We start from the raw sequence: 21,652 nt of genomic DNA on the forward strand, positions 1-21,652 counted from the left end.
CAGAATGAAATGCGAGCAGTATGGTTGTTTGAGTGCAGGTCACTCAGTCTGAAGGTCATGAGTAAGAGCTCAGCTTTGGTCAGAATGGCACATACTTGTGTGACAATGTTATTTCACCAATACTAGTATTCCATGAAGCAGACTCGAGCATGCTTTAAGAAAGTTTAAAGCTTTAACCACAATCAAACTGCTGTATTTACCAGAATTTATTACATAATATGATCCTTCTGTGAGACAGGTTCCTGTAATAGTTCAAACTCAGCAGTATTTCATAGAGTCTTGTATTAATACTTAAGGTCAATGACGTTGATCCACATATTAGACAAGGCAACACCTTAAAGGTCCATGTGGCTTTTAATTTTATGCTAAAAACAGAAAAAGGGCTGTCCAAATAAAGAATATGCATAGATAAATAGTTAGAAAAACACTACCTTTAATATTACCCATGAACTTTAACAGTCAGATCCATAAAGGGAGGTAATCAGGACAAGGAATTTAATAATTTACTACTTTCTAATATGTTCATTAAATATTAAAACCTGTGACAAATATGTGAGAAAACACTTATCAAAATCAAAAAATAGGATTTTATAAGAAACCAATATATTCTATGTTCAAACCAAAAAATATTGCGGCCACATTTTTACCCTTTAAGCGAGATAATGTGGTTTAATAGATAAATATAATTTGAACGATATAATTTCAGGACCAGTACTAAGGGATCAGTCCCCAAGAAGAATGGCGCAGACAGCAGGTGCTAATGATGATACATACCTCTTCTGTAACGTCCCCGAACACCATGATCTTGTAAGTATTTGTTTTGAAATATCTACTAAAAGCCAGCGTGGTAAGCATTATGATTTTCCATCCCGCGGCAATTTAAATGTTTTCTGTGACAATTTTCCTAAAGAAATATACATCCTCGGATTCATGTGGAGGAGTTTTCAGTTACTTGAGAGTGTCATTTATAGTACCTTTCCAGAATCTAAGAACATTACTAGTTGTTTTTACTGAAAAACTGCTGACAGATTTGATTAAATGTTTTATTAGAACTCCGCTCTTGTACATCATCTAGTTCAAAAGAACACTTGCATCTATGAGGAAGTAATAAGACTGCATAATTATATATAAGTGCCAAACAGAATTCAAGCCCATACCCAAAATATTGAAATTACAGGAATTTAGGGTAATGCACATTTCAGATTGTTTATTTTGTTGATAATGCAGTGTTAAATAATAGGCGCTTTAAGAATTTCATCAGAATGATTAGTAATAAATAAATGTTTGATTTGTAAACTTTGTTGAAATAGTGACAGTGCAGTCCTGTGCTTGATGGAAAATGAATTATGTGTTTAATTTCATTTATCTTTTAACTATTAGATAATTTAAGAGGCACCTAGGCTGTGGTTATAGCGCTAAAATAAGCTATCTGATCAGGTTTTCTAGATAAAATTGCTTTAAACTGTTTACTTAAGCTCTTGAAATGAAAGGTTTGTTGAATATTTCAGTTACAAATATAAATAAAAACTTCTGCAGTTTATCCTCGAAAACTAATTTAATTCATATATCAATGCAAGTTTTGTCTGGTATTTTACTTGGGAATTTTGACATCTTCTAACTTCATATATTCAGAATGATTTAAAAAAAGCAAGTTCTCTATGTACTTGTATCTCATTTCTCAAGGCAGGCAGAGTTAGATAAGAAACAAAAACCTTTCTGAAAAAAATAGTTAAAATATAGTCAAACACATGTTGCTTGAAGTTACAACTGGATGAATAGATTGATGAGGTTACAGGCTTTCAAGTGGCCCTAAAATTCCTAAAAATACCTAATTCTCTCTAAAATTCCCAAGAAAACACTCAGAAAGGGCCAAATTCCTAGAAAAGCCCTTATTTCTAAACTGGTGCTCCTCCACATGAAAATATTTCTGGATCCGGGCCTGCTGATATTATAAAAGCAACAATATAATATATATGGTCAAAAGGCAGGCTTGACATGTTGCCCGTGGGCATCTAGCCCTAATTTAGCCTTTATTTTTGGCCAAAATAGCCCTTATTTTAGCCCTAATTTTTTGGTCAAATAGTGCTTGAAAGCCTGGGGTTATCAAGGGCTTTGAGCAATCCGAAGCATAAGAAAATGGCTATTGGGGACCACAGTGGGTTGCTAAAAATCGAGAATGGACAGGTCCTTTCATCAATTTGGACAATACCACTTATTGAAACAAGTGTTCACTGAATATTTAATGACAGTTGTGAACAGTACAGACTAAACAGCGAACAGTGCAGACCATGATCGACCTGCACGGATGTGCAGGCTGATATCCGTGCAGGCTGATCTTGATCTTCACTGGTCGCAAAGGCAAAATCACTTGCTGGAAGCAGGCTAAAGGTTAAAAAAAAATATGAAAATGTTTTCTTTACAGTTATATTATTAATTTATAATAATAGTGATAATAATAATATCTTGTTGCTGATGGATGCAGTGTCTTATTCAGTCATTTTGTAAGGCATTAAGATTGGATTCAAAGATGTCATAAATCTATGAAAAGGTGTATATATTTCTGGTCTTTTTGTCTATACACAGGCAGATAATTACTCTTGATATTTGGTAATTGTTTGGCTCGGTAATATGATTCCTCAAAACCCAAGTACAAATCTTGCTGACATGTTTGAATATAGATAAAAGCTACTGAATTTGTATAGTTTAGTATGAATAGAGGTAAAGTCTGATTATATTAGGTGTATTGTATGTGTTTTCACACCATCTATCATGGTACCAAAATTTTTTTGTCGGTATTGATTTAACTGATTTTGATATTATGTCCTGAAAACTATCAGAGATACCAGATACCTAATACGTGCTTATAATAATTTCTGAAGATATGTATTTTGCTTAGCTTTTTATTCTAATGGTAAATATACACAATGAATGTAAAGGAAAAGCTGAGTGGTTAAGGTCATCAACATTTGAGCCGTGCCATGGGAAAACCAACATAGTGGCTTTGCGACCAGCATGGATCCAGACCAGCCTGCGCATCCGCGCAGTCTGGTCAGGATCCATGCTGTTCGCTAACGGTTTCTCTAATTGCAGTAGGCTGGTCTGGATCCATGCTGGTCGCAAACCCACTATGTTGGTTTTCTCATGGCATGGCTCATTTAATCACTTGCCCCTCACTGCTATTAGTTCAAAAGCTCACTTTTGAGGTTTAGAATTCTTTCTCTACTTTCTAAAGTAAAATTTAAAGGAATTCAGTTTAGAAGTCGGCAATTCAGCTGTCTTACAGATTATAGGTATATGCCATTGGTTCTACCTTAGGTGCCTGTCTCGGATGAAATAGTGCCGGAAGAGGCACCTTGTGTTTTCCACCACTGTCAGAAGCTGGGAATAGACATGAGCCGTGGCATGGATCCAGACCAGCCATGCTGGTCGCAAACCCACTATGTTGGTTTTCACATTGCGCGGCTCATTTATGACCTATAATTGTGCCAGTGTAATATTAACACAGTAAAAAAAACCAAAGTATGGCAAATCTAAAACAAAAACAAAAAAAAAACAAAAAAAAAGTTTTATGTTTATGGTGTTAACCTCCATGACATTATGGTTGCGTTTGCTGACTTCAGATCTTCAGTTTCTAAATGCTCTGGGTTTCAAATCCTGCTTGGGAGCTAGAATCCTCTCATGTGAGACACCCTTCTCAATCTGGCTGGCTTGGGAAAGGTTAGCAATTCTGCCTATGTTCCAGTTAATGCAAGAAATAGTGACAAGAGGACCAACTTGGGTCTATCTCCAACATTAGAAAAAAACTGAAAAAGCTCAGCATTTATCTTAAACTCAGCATTTATCACAAAAAGTATTGTATTTACAGATCATCAAAAAAAAGAAAAAAAAGAGAAAAAAATGAAGATTATAAAATCAGCAGTGTTCTATTGATTAGTATACTGTTGTGAAATCATTAATATTCGTGGGGGACTAATTTTCCTGCATTTCCTGGTTGATTTAACCAGTAAAATTCCCATTTATTTTATGTTCAAAACTTGATATCCATGAACTCGTATCCCCACAAAATTGCCCTTTAGACCAAACCACAAAATTTCATGCCTATGAAACTTAATGGTTTTATAGTCCTTGATATTAATGTAATTGCCTGTATATTGCTGTTTTCAGGAGGACTACATTGCTGAACTGCAAGAGAAGTTGAAGAAACTTAAAGCCAGAATTGCCAATGAAAAGGTAATTTGTTACAATCTCTTTGCTATCATTTATAAAGTATTTAAAGTAAGTTGCTACTCTTGCATTATTAGCTAAATGTTGAATGTTTTTGCTTGATGCTGGGGTTGGTTATGGAAGGGATTACAATGTCTGGGTCCCTATATAAATGTCTATCTGATGTTCACCCCATTGTTCCAGAACACTGATCCAACTGTAGTATTGGGAGTTAGTATTAAATATAAATTGTTGCACAAAGTCAAGCCAAACCAAATTGATGTTTCAGCCAGCAGTGTCAACTAGATGAAAGGAAGGGAACTAATTTGATGCTCTCATGTGCTTTTACATCTTATTTGTATGGCCTGACAGAAATGCAGGCAGTCAAATGACAGTGTCTATCAGTTTGCTTGACTGTTGGAAACTTCACACAAATGGTAAATGTTACCTATGCCAGACTGTTAGTGTTAGGTCTATATCTCCAAGGTCAAGGCCACAAGCAAGAGCTCAAACCTTATCAGTAGCACAATTGAGCCACGCCATGGGGAAAACCAACATAATGGGTTTGTGAGCAGCATGGATCCAGAGCAGCCTGCGCATACGCGCAGTCTGGTCAGGATCCATGCTGTTCGCTAACAGTCTGTCCAATTCCAATAAGCTTTAAAAGCGAACAGCATGGATCCTGACCAGACTGCGTGGATGCGCAGGCTGGTCTGGATCCATGCTGGTCGCAAACCCACTATGTTGGTTTTCTCATGGCACGGCTCATATATGTCTTAAGTGCAGTTGAGGTACAGTAGTTTGCTTGAAATGATTTTTGTTCTCTCTTGGTTTTAGGAGCTACAAGCTGCAGTACAAGATGAGAATGATTATAACCTTATTAGACGTCTGAGAGGAGAATTACTGGTCAGTATTAATTTATTCATTCACTCATAAGTCCTGCGAAGTAATAAATCACAACCGTACTCATTCATAAGTCCTGCAAAGTAATAAATCACAACCGTACTCACTCATAAGTCCTGCAAAGTAATAAATCACAACCGTACTCACTCATAAGTCCTGCAAAGTAATAAATCACAACCGTACTCATTCATAAGTCCTGCAAAGTAATAAATCACAACCGTACTCACTCATAAGTCTTATTTCAGCTGTAAGTCACAGGAGGAGTTGCATAACTAATGTAAAAAGTGTTGCATTAATTTGTAAAGTTTCAATTGTATCCATTCAGTTACTTGTACAGTAAAACACAGATCATTAGAATTACAAGGGGATTAGCACAATTCTTGAGTTATCCATGGTTTTGAGCCGATCCAGATGTGTAAGGATATTGGCCACATACAATATCAGTTGCTTAACCTTTACCCAGCTCAATTTCTAAAATGGACTGGTCCATCTTTCATTCAATTTGGTCAGTACCATTTATTATTCCAAGGGGGTTCACAGAAAATTTACTGACTGAATAGCGAACAGTGCAGACCATTTGTGAAGGCTGATTGGTCTACACTGGTTGCAAAGGCAGAATCACTTCCTGCCAGCAGGCTAAAGGTTAAGTATGGTTTGGTGCTGGAGCCATATTGATGATCGAGGTAGCAAAGTTTCAGTTGTCTAAAGGAATACACCGAGTTCTGAGTATTTTGCTGTAACGGTTTTAAAGATTTTATTTTCTATAATTTAGCTTCTGATTTCTTACCCGTCTGGAAGTAGTTTGAGTGGAAAACCATCAAGTTGCCAGACCAAAATGTGCTAAGCTCAATTTCCAGTCAAAGCAGACATTCACCATAGATTTTAATGAAAAAGATTTTGTGTGAAGCCTGTTCCACCATTTATATAAGACACTGCACACTTTGCCTACTGACAGAAATATAATTATAAACGGTAAAAACCTGAATATTGAAAGATGCCGATCAAACCTTGTTTTTCAAATGTAGGAGAGACGAGATGAACTGGAAGGGTTAGATCTGGCCATTGAGAGGCAACAGAAGAACTTGAAGAATCTGAAAGCAGAGGAAAAACAGCTGCATTTTGAGAGACAGTCTGCAAAAGAAGAACTAGAATTTATGAGAGATCAGAATGCTAAAAGAAAAAGGTATGTTTTTAAAATGTCATGTAAGGGTATAATGACCTTTCAGGTGTGCCATGGCAACTGAAAGGTCACGCCAAGTTGACCTAATTACCTGGTGATGTGTGTTTCCAGTTTAAAAGCATTTGTCTGTATGTTAAAATAAGTGGCTTAGTGCACAAACAAACCTGTAAATGAAGACCATATTTTGTCAAAAACTAGTCTTTATTTGAAGTTGATCTGTATACATGACACTGCAAATGAGAAAATATTTTGCTAAATGTATTGAGAAATATGCATTGGTTCTGCAGCAGTGTTGGTGCTCAACTTATTCCACAAAATAAACAGTGCAAATATGTTTATGAAAAGACATATAAATTTTGTTTTTGTACAAACACAACTACTCTTTGTAATATTTGTAATATTATATAAATGATTGTTGTTCTTTAGCCCCAGTAGGATGGAAAATATTGCTGTTGATGAACTTCATAACACAACAGCACCCAATAAAAATCTCGTCAACAATGGTGTCACACACCTGATATGACATGCAGTATGGAAAAAATAGTTCATGTTTCGGGCTCCATTGTAACTTAATCTAAATTTCTAAATGAGACTGGTCCATCATTCAATGTGGGCAGTACTATTTATTGTTTGAAGGATTGTTCACTGAAAATTTACTGACTAAATAGCGAACAGTGTAGACTGGACGTGCAGGCTGAAAACTGGAACTTTGCAAATGCAAAATTGCCTGCCGCTAGCAGGCTTAAGGTCAACAGAGAGTGATACTGAGTATGTTATAAAATACATTTCATAATAATTACTTATTAAATCTTTGTTTCAGAAAAGTGCGTGTATATCCTGACGATGAAGACAGCTTTGATGAGAGAATGGAAAACTCTCGTAAAAAGATGATAAAAGACGAAATTCGGTGCTTAGAACAAACTCTTGCCAAGCGGAAAGCACAGCTCCGTGAGGCAGATAGGTTACTTAAAGAGTGTAATACAGACTTGAAGTGTGCTAGGGAAGAGGTGATTAATAAATTGATTTATGGCTGAAATTATAAAAAAAAAATTGTCACCAAAGAACACTGTGTTGTATGTTTTTTCAAGTCTGCAATTTTTGTGAGTTTTGTGGGTGTCAATATGGATTATCTTGATACAGGAGTACATAAATGTAATACAATTTTTTTTCTGTATGAATTACTTCAGAGACTTACACATTTATAGGTTTGGTCCAACATTTGACCTCTACTAGTAAAGAATTTATTTTCCAAAACATATTATTAGCAACATACAGAAACACAAATAAATGACCTCTTCTGCCAAATAGTATCTTGATACCAACTTGGAAGCCATATTGATAAAGTTTAGATTTGCATTTGCGCAGTGGGAGGGTTCAGTAGAATTCAAGTAAGATTGATCATCATTTGACATTACCTAAGTAAGTGAGCTACATGTAGGTAACATAAATCAAATTGTGTTTATCATCAAATAATTTTTTTCTTGCACATAACTCAGTTTTTAGTACAATGTAGATAAATCTTATAGATAAATCATAATGCTGAAAAAATATTTCAAATAATATTTCTTGTAATGTATTTACAGCTATTGTAATTTATCCACTAAACAAATATTTTCATTGTACATATATATTAATGGTCTATAATTTGTTGATACTTTTATAGGCTAGGGAGACTGTTAGAGAGTATGATAAAGCTTCACTAGGACTTGAAAGTACGGTGAAAGAAACATCGGAACTTGAGAAACGTGCAAATGTTGCTGGTGTAGAACTGATCAAAGCTTCAGAGAAACTAAGTGCTATCCGGCGAGAGATTAAAGACAGTGAATCTCGACGATCAAAACAAGAAAGACTGCTGAAAGATGTTACTCAGGTAGGGGCATAAGGACAAAAATTATTTATTTGCACATTTTAGGTATGGGTAAATGTGTTATGTTTAAAAATTTCTTACTTGTAATATTGTAGAAGTTTTGTTTGCTGTAAAGTAAATTATCTGCATGAAATAAATATGAAAGAAAAGACTTCTTAAAAATTTGAATTTATGTCAGAGTTTCAAAGTCACTGAAGAGTGTCCATTGGTATCCTAATACCTTAATTATATATATATGTATTTATGTCTTTTTAGAGCGTAATAACTTTTATTTGATACTTTTTTAATTGCAGTTAATCACAAAAAGAGATGCAGACTTTAAAGACTTAGATTCTAGGTCAAGAATGACTCAACAGAAGTAAGTTAATTTTACTCTACAACTTGTTCTCTTGTCAGAATTCATATATATTCTGTGTCAGTTACTAAAGTTATCTACATGTGGGTGATTCCTCAAGAATAATTTTTACCTGAAGTCAGACTTTTTTTCCGGATATTATGTCTAAATTGGCAGCTTTTTACAGCAAAGGAATCAAAGTATTCATAAACTGAGAGGTTAAGGTTATGTATTCTTTAAACAATCTGCTTTTAAAGATCACTCTGAGTGATTCATTATCTGTCAAGAATTTGTCAAGACTGTAATTATTAGTAGATTAATTTGAGACTTTGTGAGTTTTCAGTTTTGTAAAAGTTGAAACTGTTGTGAACTTTTTTTTCCCTTTGCTTTAGAAAAATGAGAAACTAGAGGGGACATGGTAAAGAGTATAAATTACATAGATTAATATAATGACTATTTGAAAATTTCAGTTTAAGTAAATTACAAAGTGAATTAAATGCAGCCACTCAAAAGGAAAGAGAAACTGTTCAAGCATTACGAGATTCTGAAGATATCCTCGCTAAAAGACGCAATGAGATTGCAAGAATGAGAGATCAGGTAAGAGTCTAAATGTAATTCTTTTCCCTCTCTGATATTTCAGAAAACAAAATGTATTGTGATGTACTTAGTGTTATGCCTCTGCAATGAGGGGATTCAGTAAGTTTAATTTTCATAACTTTCAACACCAAAATTTAGCATAATAAGCTTTTGAAATTTACCGCCATGGCTGTGCAATATGGGGATGCCAGCATGATTCCTAATCTTTGTGGTTATTATTCAATGCCATTCTATTTATGATTGAAATGTTATGGTGCCTCTCTCTGTATGTTATATTCAACTAAGAAAAACTAAATTAATTTTTGTGTGCCCCATTAGTTTTGACATATTTAGATGCCACATTTCATATTAAATGCATGTCCTAGTCATACAAAATACTCTCATAGGAATACATCACTGCCAGTAGATCTGTATATGTACAGTGTATAAAGAAAGTGTTTTGGCTTGTCAATGAATAAAACATGATGTAAACTTTATTTCTTGTATAGACATTCTGCTGCTGTGTATATGGTTAATTATCAGACCTTTAAACCCTGCCACCCCTATATATCTATAATGGGTTTCTCTGTCATATAGAACATACTAAATTTTTTATAAGGGGTGGTAAGGTTGAAAATTAGAATTTTGTTCAAACTGTAGATCATTTTTTACTGTTGCTTTATAGATAAAAAAAACTGCAGAGGACAGTTTTAGAAATTCACTATTTTGGTTTTCATTTTCACCCTAGGTAAAGAATGGCTTAAGAAATAAATTTATGTAAATGACTGAAATTTTACTGAAAATCATATATAATAAAGACTTTGCACTGTTTTCTGGTGTGCATTGAAGAAAATGATCTACAGACTTAAATTAATCATGTTTTTTTTTTTCCTAGAAAAATAAAGTAGAATAATATGTAGACAGTAGTTTAACTTTTAGTTGTCAACCCATTTCATTTTTTTTATGATGATCTCCCTTTTTTTATGCCCCCAAAGGGAGGCATATTAGTTTTCAACTGTCCGTTCGTTCGTTCGTCACAATGTTAACTTTTTGCATGAAGGCACTTTACTCGCGAACCTGTAACTGCACCCAGGACCTTCAAACTTCACATGCTGATAGTACTTATTGAGTACACAACCTTTATTGACTTTGGGGTCACCAGGTGCTGCGGGGGGCATTTGTCACCATTAGTGACAGCTCTTGTTGTGGTATATTTTAAATTACATATGCTTAAAATTTGGTGGTTTCCGAGGAGAGAAAAAAAGGTAGACGAAAATCAGCACAAACTGTGAATTTCACTTGACATGCTAGACAATTACAAAAGATTTGTCAGTTAATGCCAGAGTACATCAAAGAGAGTCGGCATTTGCCAAACCTTTAAATATTCCCTTTCTGTTTTAAAATTTCCGTTTCTTTACCAGATCATTTAAATTTCTACAAGACATATCAAGTTCAGGCACATTTCGAGATCTCAGTTGTGCTATTTCTTTGTATTTTTTTTTGGAAAAATGTGGTTGACAATTTGAGAAATGTTTAGGCTTATTTTAACTGATATAGATTTCTAGACTTTCTGTTTTGTACGGATAACAAAAATACATGCATGTTGTTGTACTGAGGATTGTGGGTATTTTGTTTCCAGCTCGAGAGAGTTACTGCCCCTACTGGTCCTAGACGGAAAAGTCGACGCTCGTATTTATACATATAGGACAGAGATAAAACCATCTTGATTTAATAATCAAATTTCAGTTTATGAGAATTTTGGTTTATCGTAATATTCGAATCAGTTATCGAAAAAACTGGTTTTGATTATCGGTTGATTTGAATGACTGTAAAGGCTGTGAAGTGCTTTATGAAGTCACCATGCAAGTTTTGAAATATCTAAAAGTGAAAAAAGTGGAAAATCGGAAGAGTATATTAGTCTATTAATTTATGGCATGAGTAAAATGTAAACAGAAAAAAGGACTACCGGTAATAAGATGAAAAGAGTGTATCAGTGTGCAAATTCATCCTGAACTTAGCAAAATGTTTAAAGTACATGATTGTGAGAAAAAAAAAAAACAACTAATTTATTAATAAAAAAGGATCAGTGTAAAATACAGTGACTTCCAGTGTGAAAATTAGGAAATTATTTGTGTGAAAAGTGACAACTGGGTTGACATTAGCTTCAGCAGTTTAACCTGGAAATGTATTTCCGTGTAAAATACAAAGATACAAACTTTCAAAATGAGGAAAACTTTCGGTTTGATTTAGGATTTATTTTCTAAGTCATATTTTTATTATTCGGTTGTTGTTGTTGTTGTTTTTTTTTCAAATTTATTAATTGCATGTTTCTGTTTGGAGTGTATAATTATTCTTTACTATTTTACATTAATACATAAATTTCAAGGAAAACAACCCATGCTGATGACATTTGATCATTAAATGAAGATGGTGTGTTTGTATTTTTGAGTGATGGAGTAATATCTAATAGTGTTTGATTGTTTCTACCATCCCAAAATCCTGCATTTCTACTTGGCTTAGGATAGGAATTTTAGCTGACACCTAGTTCTTAGAAAAATGAGGGCAAATCATATTTTTCCTGGATAACAGGGAAAAAAAGGGATTGACTTCAGGCTTCATTCAGGGCTCAAACTAGGTCTAATTTCTTGGGAGAAGTCACTTCTCCTTCATCCTAACTTAGGGAGAAGTGGAAAGACTTAAAAAGTACCTGTGGAATACAGATAAAGAGTGAAATGAACAATAAGCTTTCTTGGAAAAATTTTATTCTTAAATAAAATCTTGAAAAAAAAAAAAGGATATTTAAGTATAAATTTGGCAAATTTTATGTTATAGTTGTCCTTTTTACTGCCAGACTTTAAGCAGCTATTTATTGTTTATTAAAAGAGTATTAATTTTTTGATACAGCATTTAAACTGTGTGTAACTTTTGCACGGCTGTTGAGTAAAATGCATAACTTTTTTTGTGCTGATTTTGAGCTGTGATATTTTTTAAAGGGTATAAAATTTTAATAAAGTTTTATAAGCATGCTGTATTATGATTCTGTTTTGCTTGTTTCATTAATTAAGAAAAATTCTTGCTTTTATCCCCAAGTAACCAGTTTTTCGTCTGTAGATGGGTACCATTTCTCACATGATATATTTTTGTAAAAGTGACATAGATCCACGTTAATGGTGAAAGTCTCCAGAAGAATGACCTAATTCTTGAAATTAAGAAAGTTTTTAAAATTTTATGTTATTACGGACATCTGGAAGTTATTTAATCTCTTTTGAATTTCTGCCCTAGATAAATATATAACAACTTTAAATGGTTTTATGTTTTGATCTACTGCAGAGGCATAGAACTTTTGTTCACTTCATACTAAATGTGTTTTGCTACATGCAAAACCAATGTTGGCAAGCAATGTTATATTTTCCTCCATCTTTGCCAATTTGTCGCCTCAGTGTAATACTTATATAACAAATATTATATTGTGAGACATTATCTGTAGAATGAAATGGTACCCATTAATTTACCCCACTAACACAACTATACACAGCAGCAGAAACAATATTTCCTTAACCAGAATGGTGTCAAAATGTAGAAAAGGTAAACATATGCACCACAATTTGCACATCTTGTAATGGTTGGGTTATAGAGAGCAAATTCCATTTATTTAAGTGAGGGAGTGTACAACACACATATGTAGACATTCTGTGCACATTTTAATTCTGTATCATGAAGTGTGTAATGGCTTTGGGTGGAAAATGGTTTTCCTACATATAAATGATAGTTATGCACCTTTGCTGTGAGTTTTGAGATAAGAAAACCCCTTGGTGTTTTTAGCTCACCTGAGCAATGCTCAGGTGAGTTATTGTGGTCACTGGATGTCTGTCGTCTGTCTGTCATCTGTCAACATTTAGCTTGTGTGTGCCATAGAGGCTGTATTTTTCAATAGTTCTTCATGAAATTTGGTCAGAATGATTGCCTTGATAAAATCTAGATCAAGTTCGAATATGGATCATCTAGGGTCAAAATCTAGGTCACTAGGTCAAATCAAAGAAAAAACTTGTGTATGCAATAGAGGTTGTATTTTTCAAGTGATCTTCATGAATACTTGTTTAAACTCAAGATACCACATTTTTGGTCCAATGAAAATTTGCCAGAATATATGTTTCCATGAAATCACTAGGTCAAACATGTTTACACTGTTATGGTGTGTTTCTCAGGTGATCGACCTAGGGCCATCTTGGCCCTCTTGTTTTTAATGTAATATGTGAATTATTGGCAAATCAATTTCTTTCAAAACTTATTAGATAATTAATTTTTGTTTCCTATCTAAAAATGTGTGTAAATTTACATTTTGTCAATTTTGACTTTTTATTGCACAGTGAGATTAACAGTTTTAAATGAAGATTCTGTCAATATGACTTTTTGCAGAACAGTGAGCTTAACAGTTTTAAATTTAGATTCTGTCAATTCGACTTATGTTGCAGTCAGATAAACAGTTCATTCAAATTTTTAAATATTTTTAAAGACCATTAGTTGCATTGATGCTTGATGATTTGCTAGTTAGCTACAGTTAGACTGGAATGTTTGGGTTTTATATGCTCATTTTATTTCATTCATATGCCATATTTCATACATATGTCATTCTTCCCTCATATTATAGTATAAGAAAAAGGTAAGATCATTCTCATATCATATCAGCCAAGAAATGTATAAATTTACCCAAAACCTGTGTATTGTTTGACCAATGGAAATAAACATCTAGACTGTTTCTATGGAGTAAATTTAATGTTATATTTTCGGGACTTTTTTTTTTGGTGGATTTAGTGTTTGGTGGATCTTGTGGTTGCATCAGCCCGCAAAATTTCAAGGAAAACTAAATTTGTTTTAATCTCTTAAACCTTTTAGCCTGTTGGCGGCAAGTGATTTTGCCTTTGCGACCAGTGCAGACCAAGATCAGCCTGCACTGATCCCTACAGGCTGATCATTGTCTGCACTGTTTATTCAGTCAATAAATTTTCAGTGAGCTCCCCTTCGAATAATAATAGATTTTAGACATTAGCAGGGTAAAGGTTAATTGAAATTGAATATTACATGAATCAAAAATCTAGATGTTTATTTTTTGTGTGTGTTTTAAAGCTTTTACATCAGCATCAAGAAGGTATCATTTGACAATGTATTTATATCTTTCATCAAAAAGGTATGAACAATTTAAGTTTGATTAGCATCCATTATGGCTTGGAGCCATGATACAACTTTTTTCAACATATTTTATATTTCTGCAGTACCTATTCTGAAAATTTCCAGTTTTTCTGAACATGGTAATAGATGTGAAAGCTTTAAACTGTGTTATATATGTATACATATATTTGATTTTATTTTCATCTAAAACCATTGCATTTCTTTTATACTGACATTTAAACCAAAACTAGAACATTAAATTTTCTTATAGATTACTTCTTATATGATATCACCTCTGCCCCAAATATGCATTTATGATGATCAGCTTTGTAAATAGATGCAAGGCTGTTATCTTACTGGATTATTGTTGAGTTGACTGACAACTGGCTTACTGTAAGGTACTTGTCAGTTTGGTAAATTATGTTAAGAATGGTTACCTTACAGAGCAGGATAAGCAGAATCAGGTAGAACTTATTTGACAAGGTGGTTCAGGCCATTGCAATAAATTATAGATTTAGCTCCGTGTCAGTTAAAAACGTGCTGAGGTCAGAATTCCTTTATATGGAAAAACATTCCGACTGGCATGTAGTCAGTTGTACTTGCTATGCAGGTCTGGCTGCCTGAGTTCCTAAAAACTACCAGATAGGGCATCTTCCCCTAGCATTGAAGCATAGAACGTCACCATATTAAGACATTTGTTTTTCTATTTGACTGTCAAATCTTGCTTCTCGCTATCGTTGATCTGAAACCTTGCTACAGGTGTAGACTTCTCCATGTGAGGAATCTATACAGCTGGCTTATGTGAAGCCAGTGGTTCAGTGTTGTGCTTAAAATAATGCCTAGAGCAGGCATCTGGGGTCTTACACCAACACAAAGAGCTGAAAGCCGCCATATGACCTATAATTGCATCAGAATGACCTTAATCTCAACAAAACAATGACTGTCAAACCAAAAATTTAAATATTAAATTGATTACACTATCATGGCAGTACAAAAGAAATGTTCATCCTTCTGATGTTAAGACATGGTTTATGTGCATGTTTAATGTAGATAAATAATTTAGATTTGAGCCGCGCCATGAGAAAACCAACATAGTGGCTTTGCGACCAGCATGGATCCAGACCAGCCTGCGCATCCGCGCAGTCTGGTCAGGATCCATGCTGTTCGCTAACGGTTTCTCTAATTACAATAGGCTTTGAAAGCGAACAGCATGGATCCTGACCAGACTGCGCGGATGCGCAGGCTGGTCTGGATCCATGCTGGTCGCAAAGCCACTATGGTTTTCTCATGGCGTGGCTCATTTATTTTTTCAATTTTGTTTTTAAAATATTGGTAGTATGTGGAAAAGGTAATTGTGTTGTTTTTTTGTGAAACTCGAGTGATTTTCCTAAGACTACTAATTGATTTATTATTAATTGGCTTTTAATAGAGAATTTGGTTTTATGGATGGCCTATTTATTTTGGTAGGCTGATTTAATATGTGTCCATGTGTTCTAAAAATTCTAAAAGTATTATATTGTTACTTGCATTAATTGCCTTAAAATTTTGCTAGCCAATGGATACCGAGGTACCCAGATAATTTTTCAAGAAATAGGTCTGTGATTTTTTTATTTCATTCTACTTTCACAATTAAAATGAACAGAATGAGGTTGACCTTTACCAAAATAAATCAGTTTTTTTCTGTAATGGGTGCAATATGACAAAATAACATTCTGAAGTTTTGAAATTATGTGACATGTTGTCCAGTCCAGATTTTGACCATCTTACCATGCCTGTAGTGTAGTACAGATACATGTATTTCAACATTAAAGTTCCTGAAGACTTTAAGATTTATCTTAAAAACAGATAAAGCAGGTATTCAAATAAATGCAATGCATAATTCTTTGGTTAGAAAATCACTGTTTTCAATATAACACAATGAACATGTAAAATAAGAGCCATAAAGGGAGGTAATCATAAGCAATGTATCCAATAGTGTTGTCTGCATAGCTGATTAATATTCAAATATTGGACACATATATGAGTAAACAGTTATTGAAAATAAGAAATAGGCATATTTTATGTCCATAACAAAGTTTGTGGCTGCCACATTATAAACAGATAGCATTCTGAGCCTTCTTTAAATGAGAAGTGGATCACAATATTTTATAGCAATTTTTAGGTGTTATCCTAACCTGGAATATTACCAGTGTGAAAGTAAGAAAATCTTTCTTATAAAATAATGAGAAATGTTATATATAATAATATATAAAAGGGTTTTATTTGTCCACTGTTCCACCAGTGTATTTCTTGAATAGAGAATTTTGCTTTGCATTAAATTTAATGGGAGGAAATATGGATGGCCTACCTATTCATTGGTTTGATTTGATATTTCACTGTTATAATGAAAAAAAAATACACATATATTACAAAAACATTACTAAAAAGTTTTGCTGCTAAACTGTGCTTTAACACAATCTAAAACAGCTGCCAGCAAACTGTGTGTGTTTTTGATGCAGGCATACAACACAAAATGAGTGTAGTGACAAAATATGCACACATACCCCGATAGTTATGCAACTAACGCTTTTAAGAAGTTTAAATTGGCAAAATATAATTATATTATTAGTTGGCCAATGTTTGCAAAAAAAATTATTTTTTGTAGCATACTTGTATCTTCTGTTGTTAGCCCACCATCATCAGATGGTGGGCTATTCAAATCACTCTGCGTCCGTGGTCCGTCGACCGTCCGTCCGTCATTCCGTCCGTCCGTCCTTCCGTTAACAATTTCTCGTAATCGCATCTCCCCAGAAACTACCAGGGGGATTTTGACCAAACTTTGTCAGAATGATGTATTGGTACCCTAGTTGTGTCCCCCTGAAAATCAGACTGGTTCAACAATTTTTTAGTAAGTTATGGCCCTTTGTTTATTTCTATAATTTACATAGATTTATATAGGGAAAAACTTTGAAAATCTTCTTGCCCAAAACCACAGAGCCTAAAGCTTTGATATTTGGTATGAAGCATCATCTAGTGGTACTCTACCAAGGTGATTCAAATTATTTCCCTGGGGTCTAATATGGCCCCGCCCCGGGGGTCACATGGTTTATATAGACTTACATAGGGAAAAACTTTGAAAAACCTCTTGTCCAAAACCACAGGGCCTAGGGCTTTGATATTTTGTATGTGACATCATCTAGTGGTCTTCTACTAAGATTGTTCAAATTATCTCCCTAGGGTCAAATATGGCCCCGTCCCGGGGGTCACATGGTTTACATAGACTTATATAGGGAAAAACTTTGAAAATCTTCTTGTCCAAACCACAAAGCCTAGGGCTTTGATATTTGTAATGTAGCATCGTCTAGTGGTTCTCTACCAAGTTTGTTAAAGTCATCCCGCTAGGGTCAAATATGGCCCCGCCCTGGGGGTCACATGGTTCATATAGACTTATATAGGGAAAAGGTTTTAAAATCCTTTGTCAATAACCTACAACATTCAGATTTGGACCACATAATTATATGGTTTTGAGTGGCAAGATGAACCTTGACATGAGTTGACCTTGATTTTGACCTAGTGACCTACTTTCACATTTCTGTAGCTACAACCTTCAAATTTGGACCACATGCATAGTTTTGTGCACTGAAATAAACTTTGACCTTGACATTGACCTAGTGACCTACTTTCACATTGTTGAAGGTACAGGCTTCAAATTTGGACCCCATGCATAGCTTTGTATTCCAAATAAAATTTGACCTTGATTTTGACCTAGTGACCTACTTTCACATTTCTCAAGCTATAGCCTTCAAATTTGGACCACTTGCATAGTTTTGTGTACCGAAATGAACTTTGACCTTAAGATTGACCTAGTGACCTACTTTCACATATCTGTAGCTACAGGCTTCAAATTTAGACCACATGAATAGGATTGTGTACGAAACAAAACTTTGACCTTGACATTGACCTAGTGACCTACTTTCACATTTTTGAAGGTACAGGCTTCAAATTTGGACCACATGCATAGATTTGTGTTCTGAAGTGAAATTTGACCTTGATTTTGACCTAGTGACCTACTTTCACATTTCTCAAGCTACAGCCTTAAAATTTGGACCACTTGCATAGTTTTGTGTACCGAAATAAACTTTGACCTTAAGATTGACCTAGTGACCTACTTTCAAATTTCTCAAACTACAGTCTTCAAACTTGATGCACATGCATAGTTTTGTGTACAAAGAACTTTGTCCTTGAAATTGATCTAGTGACCTGCTTTCACATTTCTCAAGCTACAGCTTTCAAATTTAGACCACATGCACAGTGTTGTGTACGGAAATGAAATTTGACCTTGAGCTAGTCAATAAGTCTTGAAATTTGGAACACACAAAAATGGCACATTGGTGGGCGCCAAGATCACTCTGTGATCTCCTGTTTTATTTTTACCAGAGCTTTTCAACCTAGCAGCATATCCTATTATCATTTTTATTAAAGCAATTATTTTCATCAAGGAAGAAGATTTTTCCAAGATTAAAGAGCAGATCCTGTGTATATATTTTGAAGTTTCCAAGGTTACTTTGATGAAACACAAAATACTCTGTGATCAGAAAAAAATATGTGGTATGGCATACATAAGTTAAACAGGGTTCAAGCCCTGTGTGTCATTGTTCCCAGAATCACTTCAGAGCTTGTTCAGTGACATTGTAGAAATTTTGAATATCTTCATTTAAAACTTAGAACAAAACAGAACAGAAATTGTTATTGTCTGTTTTGAACTTAAATGGTCCAGGTCATTACATACATACAAATTCATACAGTCATGCACATTGTAAGAGACCAAAAATGAACTGGAAAAAAATCAATATTTGTGATGAAAATTTATAATTTACGGCAAATTTTGTCTTAAATTTCATGGTGTTCAAGTGTTTGATTTCTGTGTTTACAGATAGATCAACAGAAACATGAGCTTGAGAAGGTTGATCACATGATGGGCAAAAAGCGGACAGAGTTACAGTTCCTGACTGACAGTTTAGAACGTAAACAAGCAGAGATTAATCAGCTGATACGGGACACTGAGTCCGAACTCTCAAGTAATAAACGAGAACTTAAGGTATGTTTTTACTGCCAGGTGTGACCTTATTCTCTATTGTTGTTCCCCCAAAAATGTGGGGGAATGGGAGGGAACTTACAGTTGCCCTTGTCCGTCTGTCAGTCTGTCTATCTGAATTTAACCTATGCATATCTCAAAAAGTGTTTGACCTAGAGTCAGCAGACTTCGAACGATTGTTGTTCAGCATTTTTGTGCTCTTTGTGAACGTCCTCACCTTATATTAATCTTATACTTATTTATATCAGCTTGACTGTGATGAACACTATAAACTTGATTGAGTCATTATCAAACACACAACCTTCAGCTTGATAGATGGTTCCGCTAGACGACGTCTTCTCTAAAAAAAGACCTTAAAATGCAGAAACTGTCTAGCTGTATAAAATGTTTGCTTTTCCAATCTCCTTCATTTGGATTAGTTGTCTTTTCTTAAATTAATGGATAATTAGCAAAATGTTATGGTGCCTAACTCAAAAAAGAAAAATATTGAAGAAAGGTGATAGACCACATCCCTCATTCGACATCTCCCTTTATCACAGTGTAGGTAGGGTTTGAAGACCAGTTTCAGAATGCTGCCTTGCCATTGGCCAATTTCAAATAATTATTGGTGCTCTGTATCAACCAATCAGATGCTGGAATTTTGAGATTGGTTATCTGTCTCAAATTTTACTCTCGTAACAGCAGTGACCCAGTCTTTAAGTACTGTGTGGCCGTGGTAAAAAGTCTCTCTGTACTTGGAATCAGTGTTGTTATGTTATATTTTCTGGTCTTTGGAGATCATGGAGTACATTTGTTTTTACTATAATAGAATTCTTGCTAAATCTTCTATAATGAACTTATCCATCTTTCAATTTGGACAGTACCATTAACTGTTTAAAGGGGTGCTTACCAAAAAGATACTGATGGAATGGCGAACAGTGCAGATCTTGATCAGACTGCAAGGATGTGCAGGCTGATCATGCTCTGCATTGGTCTCAAAGACAGAATCAGTTGTGTCGAGCATGACAAGGGTTAAGCCTGTACTAGTGGGCCTGAGGAGTGTTGCACATTTCATTACCTCTCATGAACAGACTTGGTCAAACCAAGAGTGCTGTTATGTTGCTTAGTTTTGTTCTATACTTCCACTGGAACTTTTAACAGATTTTATTATAATAACTCCTTGAAAAATTGGTATTTTTTCAGGTCACAGACTTGAAAGTGGTTAAGTGGGCTGCAAAATTTTACGTTCAGATTTGAAACATTTGAATTATAACATTAAAATGTTTCTGTTATAGGAACAAAGAGATCTGATAAGAAATCTGGAGGTACAGAAGTCAGACCTAAGTTCACAGATCAAGTCAAAAAGAACGGAACTGCAGAAAATCAAAGATGAGATTGATACAGATGATGAAATTTTGCAGGTAATTTTTCTCGAATTAAATTATGTGAGTGTTTGTTTGTTCCAATGATGTCTTCATCTGAGTCAAACTCCCAGCAGTAATTACCTCCCCTTGTGTTACGTTCATTACTTTCTGCTGTTACAAATATGTGACCATGAAAATCACTTAAACATTGAAAAAAAAAGATCTTTTTTTTTTTTTTCAACTTTTAATTTTTCTTTTTATTACAAACATAAGCCATAAATCCTTGAAATATACTCAAAAACAATAATTAGAATCAAGTATCAAGGATGTGCAGGCTAATGTTGGTCTGCACTGGTCACAAAGACAGAATCATTTGCCACCAGCAGACTAAAGTTTAAAATTATACAAAAACAGAGAGTGTAATTGACCATTTTCTTTTATATTATTTTCAGAAACTTGTGAACACTGTGAACAAACACAAGTCAGACTTGAAACATACATTTGAGATGCAGAGATTGGAGCAGACGGAACTGGACAACTTAAAATCTCAACATGCCCAGAAGCTTTCCGAACTGGAGAAAACACAGAGAGAATTACTTGATGTAAGTGGGTTTGTTAGCATACAATAAAAACAGAATTTTGAGTGTCACATATTTCAGTGAGAAAATGGATTCATGGGATAAAAGTTTTCATGTAAATAAATAGAGAATCTGAAAGTATAGACAAGATTTCTGTGTTAGAAATTCTTTTTAAAACCTTCAGGACATCATATTTAAGACTTGCTTTAACTGTCAACTTGCTTCACCTTGCTTCAATTGTAACAAGGGAATGAACTCTGCACTAAAGAAAATGTATAAAAAATAAGCAGGGGAGACTATTTGATGTGGTTTAACTTCTCATTTTATTGTTTTTAGCTCACCTGTCACAAAGTGACAAGGTGAGCTTTTGTGATCGCCCGGCGTCCGTCGTCCGTCCGTCAGTCCGTGCGTGCGTCCGTGCGTAAACT

General features: G+C 34.5%; 1 protein-coding gene across 11 annotated transcripts in view; it reads left to right on the plus strand.

Moving 5' to 3' along the window:
• Window positions 1–21,652, plus strand: part of LOC123528858 (centriolin-like) — a 145,101-nt gene that overhangs the window by 94,091 nt on the left and 29,358 nt on the right. For all 11 annotated transcript variants that reach the window (XM_053525539.1, XM_053525538.1, XM_053525542.1 and 8 more), the window contains 11 exons: window positions 707–807; window positions 4,165–4,230; window positions 5,041–5,109; window positions 6,132–6,289; window positions 7,107–7,293; window positions 7,950–8,156; window positions 8,447–8,511; window positions 8,958–9,084; window positions 19,142–19,306; window positions 20,578–20,703; window positions 21,099–21,248. In XM_053525539.1, the coding sequence (XP_053381514.1) occupies window positions 707–807; window positions 4,165–4,230; window positions 5,041–5,109; window positions 6,132–6,289; window positions 7,107–7,293; window positions 7,950–8,156; window positions 8,447–8,511; window positions 8,958–9,084; window positions 19,142–19,306; window positions 20,578–20,703; window positions 21,099–21,248 (1,421 nt within the window). The remainder of the gene's footprint in view (window positions 1–706; window positions 808–4,164; window positions 4,231–5,040; window positions 5,110–6,131; window positions 6,290–7,106; window positions 7,294–7,949; window positions 8,157–8,446; window positions 8,512–8,957; window positions 9,085–19,141; window positions 19,307–20,577; window positions 20,704–21,098; window positions 21,249–21,652) is intronic.

The sequence above is a fragment of the Mercenaria mercenaria genome, chromosome 15 (genome assembly GCF_021730395.1).
Source record: "Mercenaria mercenaria strain notata chromosome 15, MADL_Memer_1, whole genome shotgun sequence".
NCBI classification, from domain to species: domain Eukaryota; kingdom Metazoa; phylum Mollusca; class Bivalvia; order Venerida; family Veneridae; genus Mercenaria; species Mercenaria mercenaria.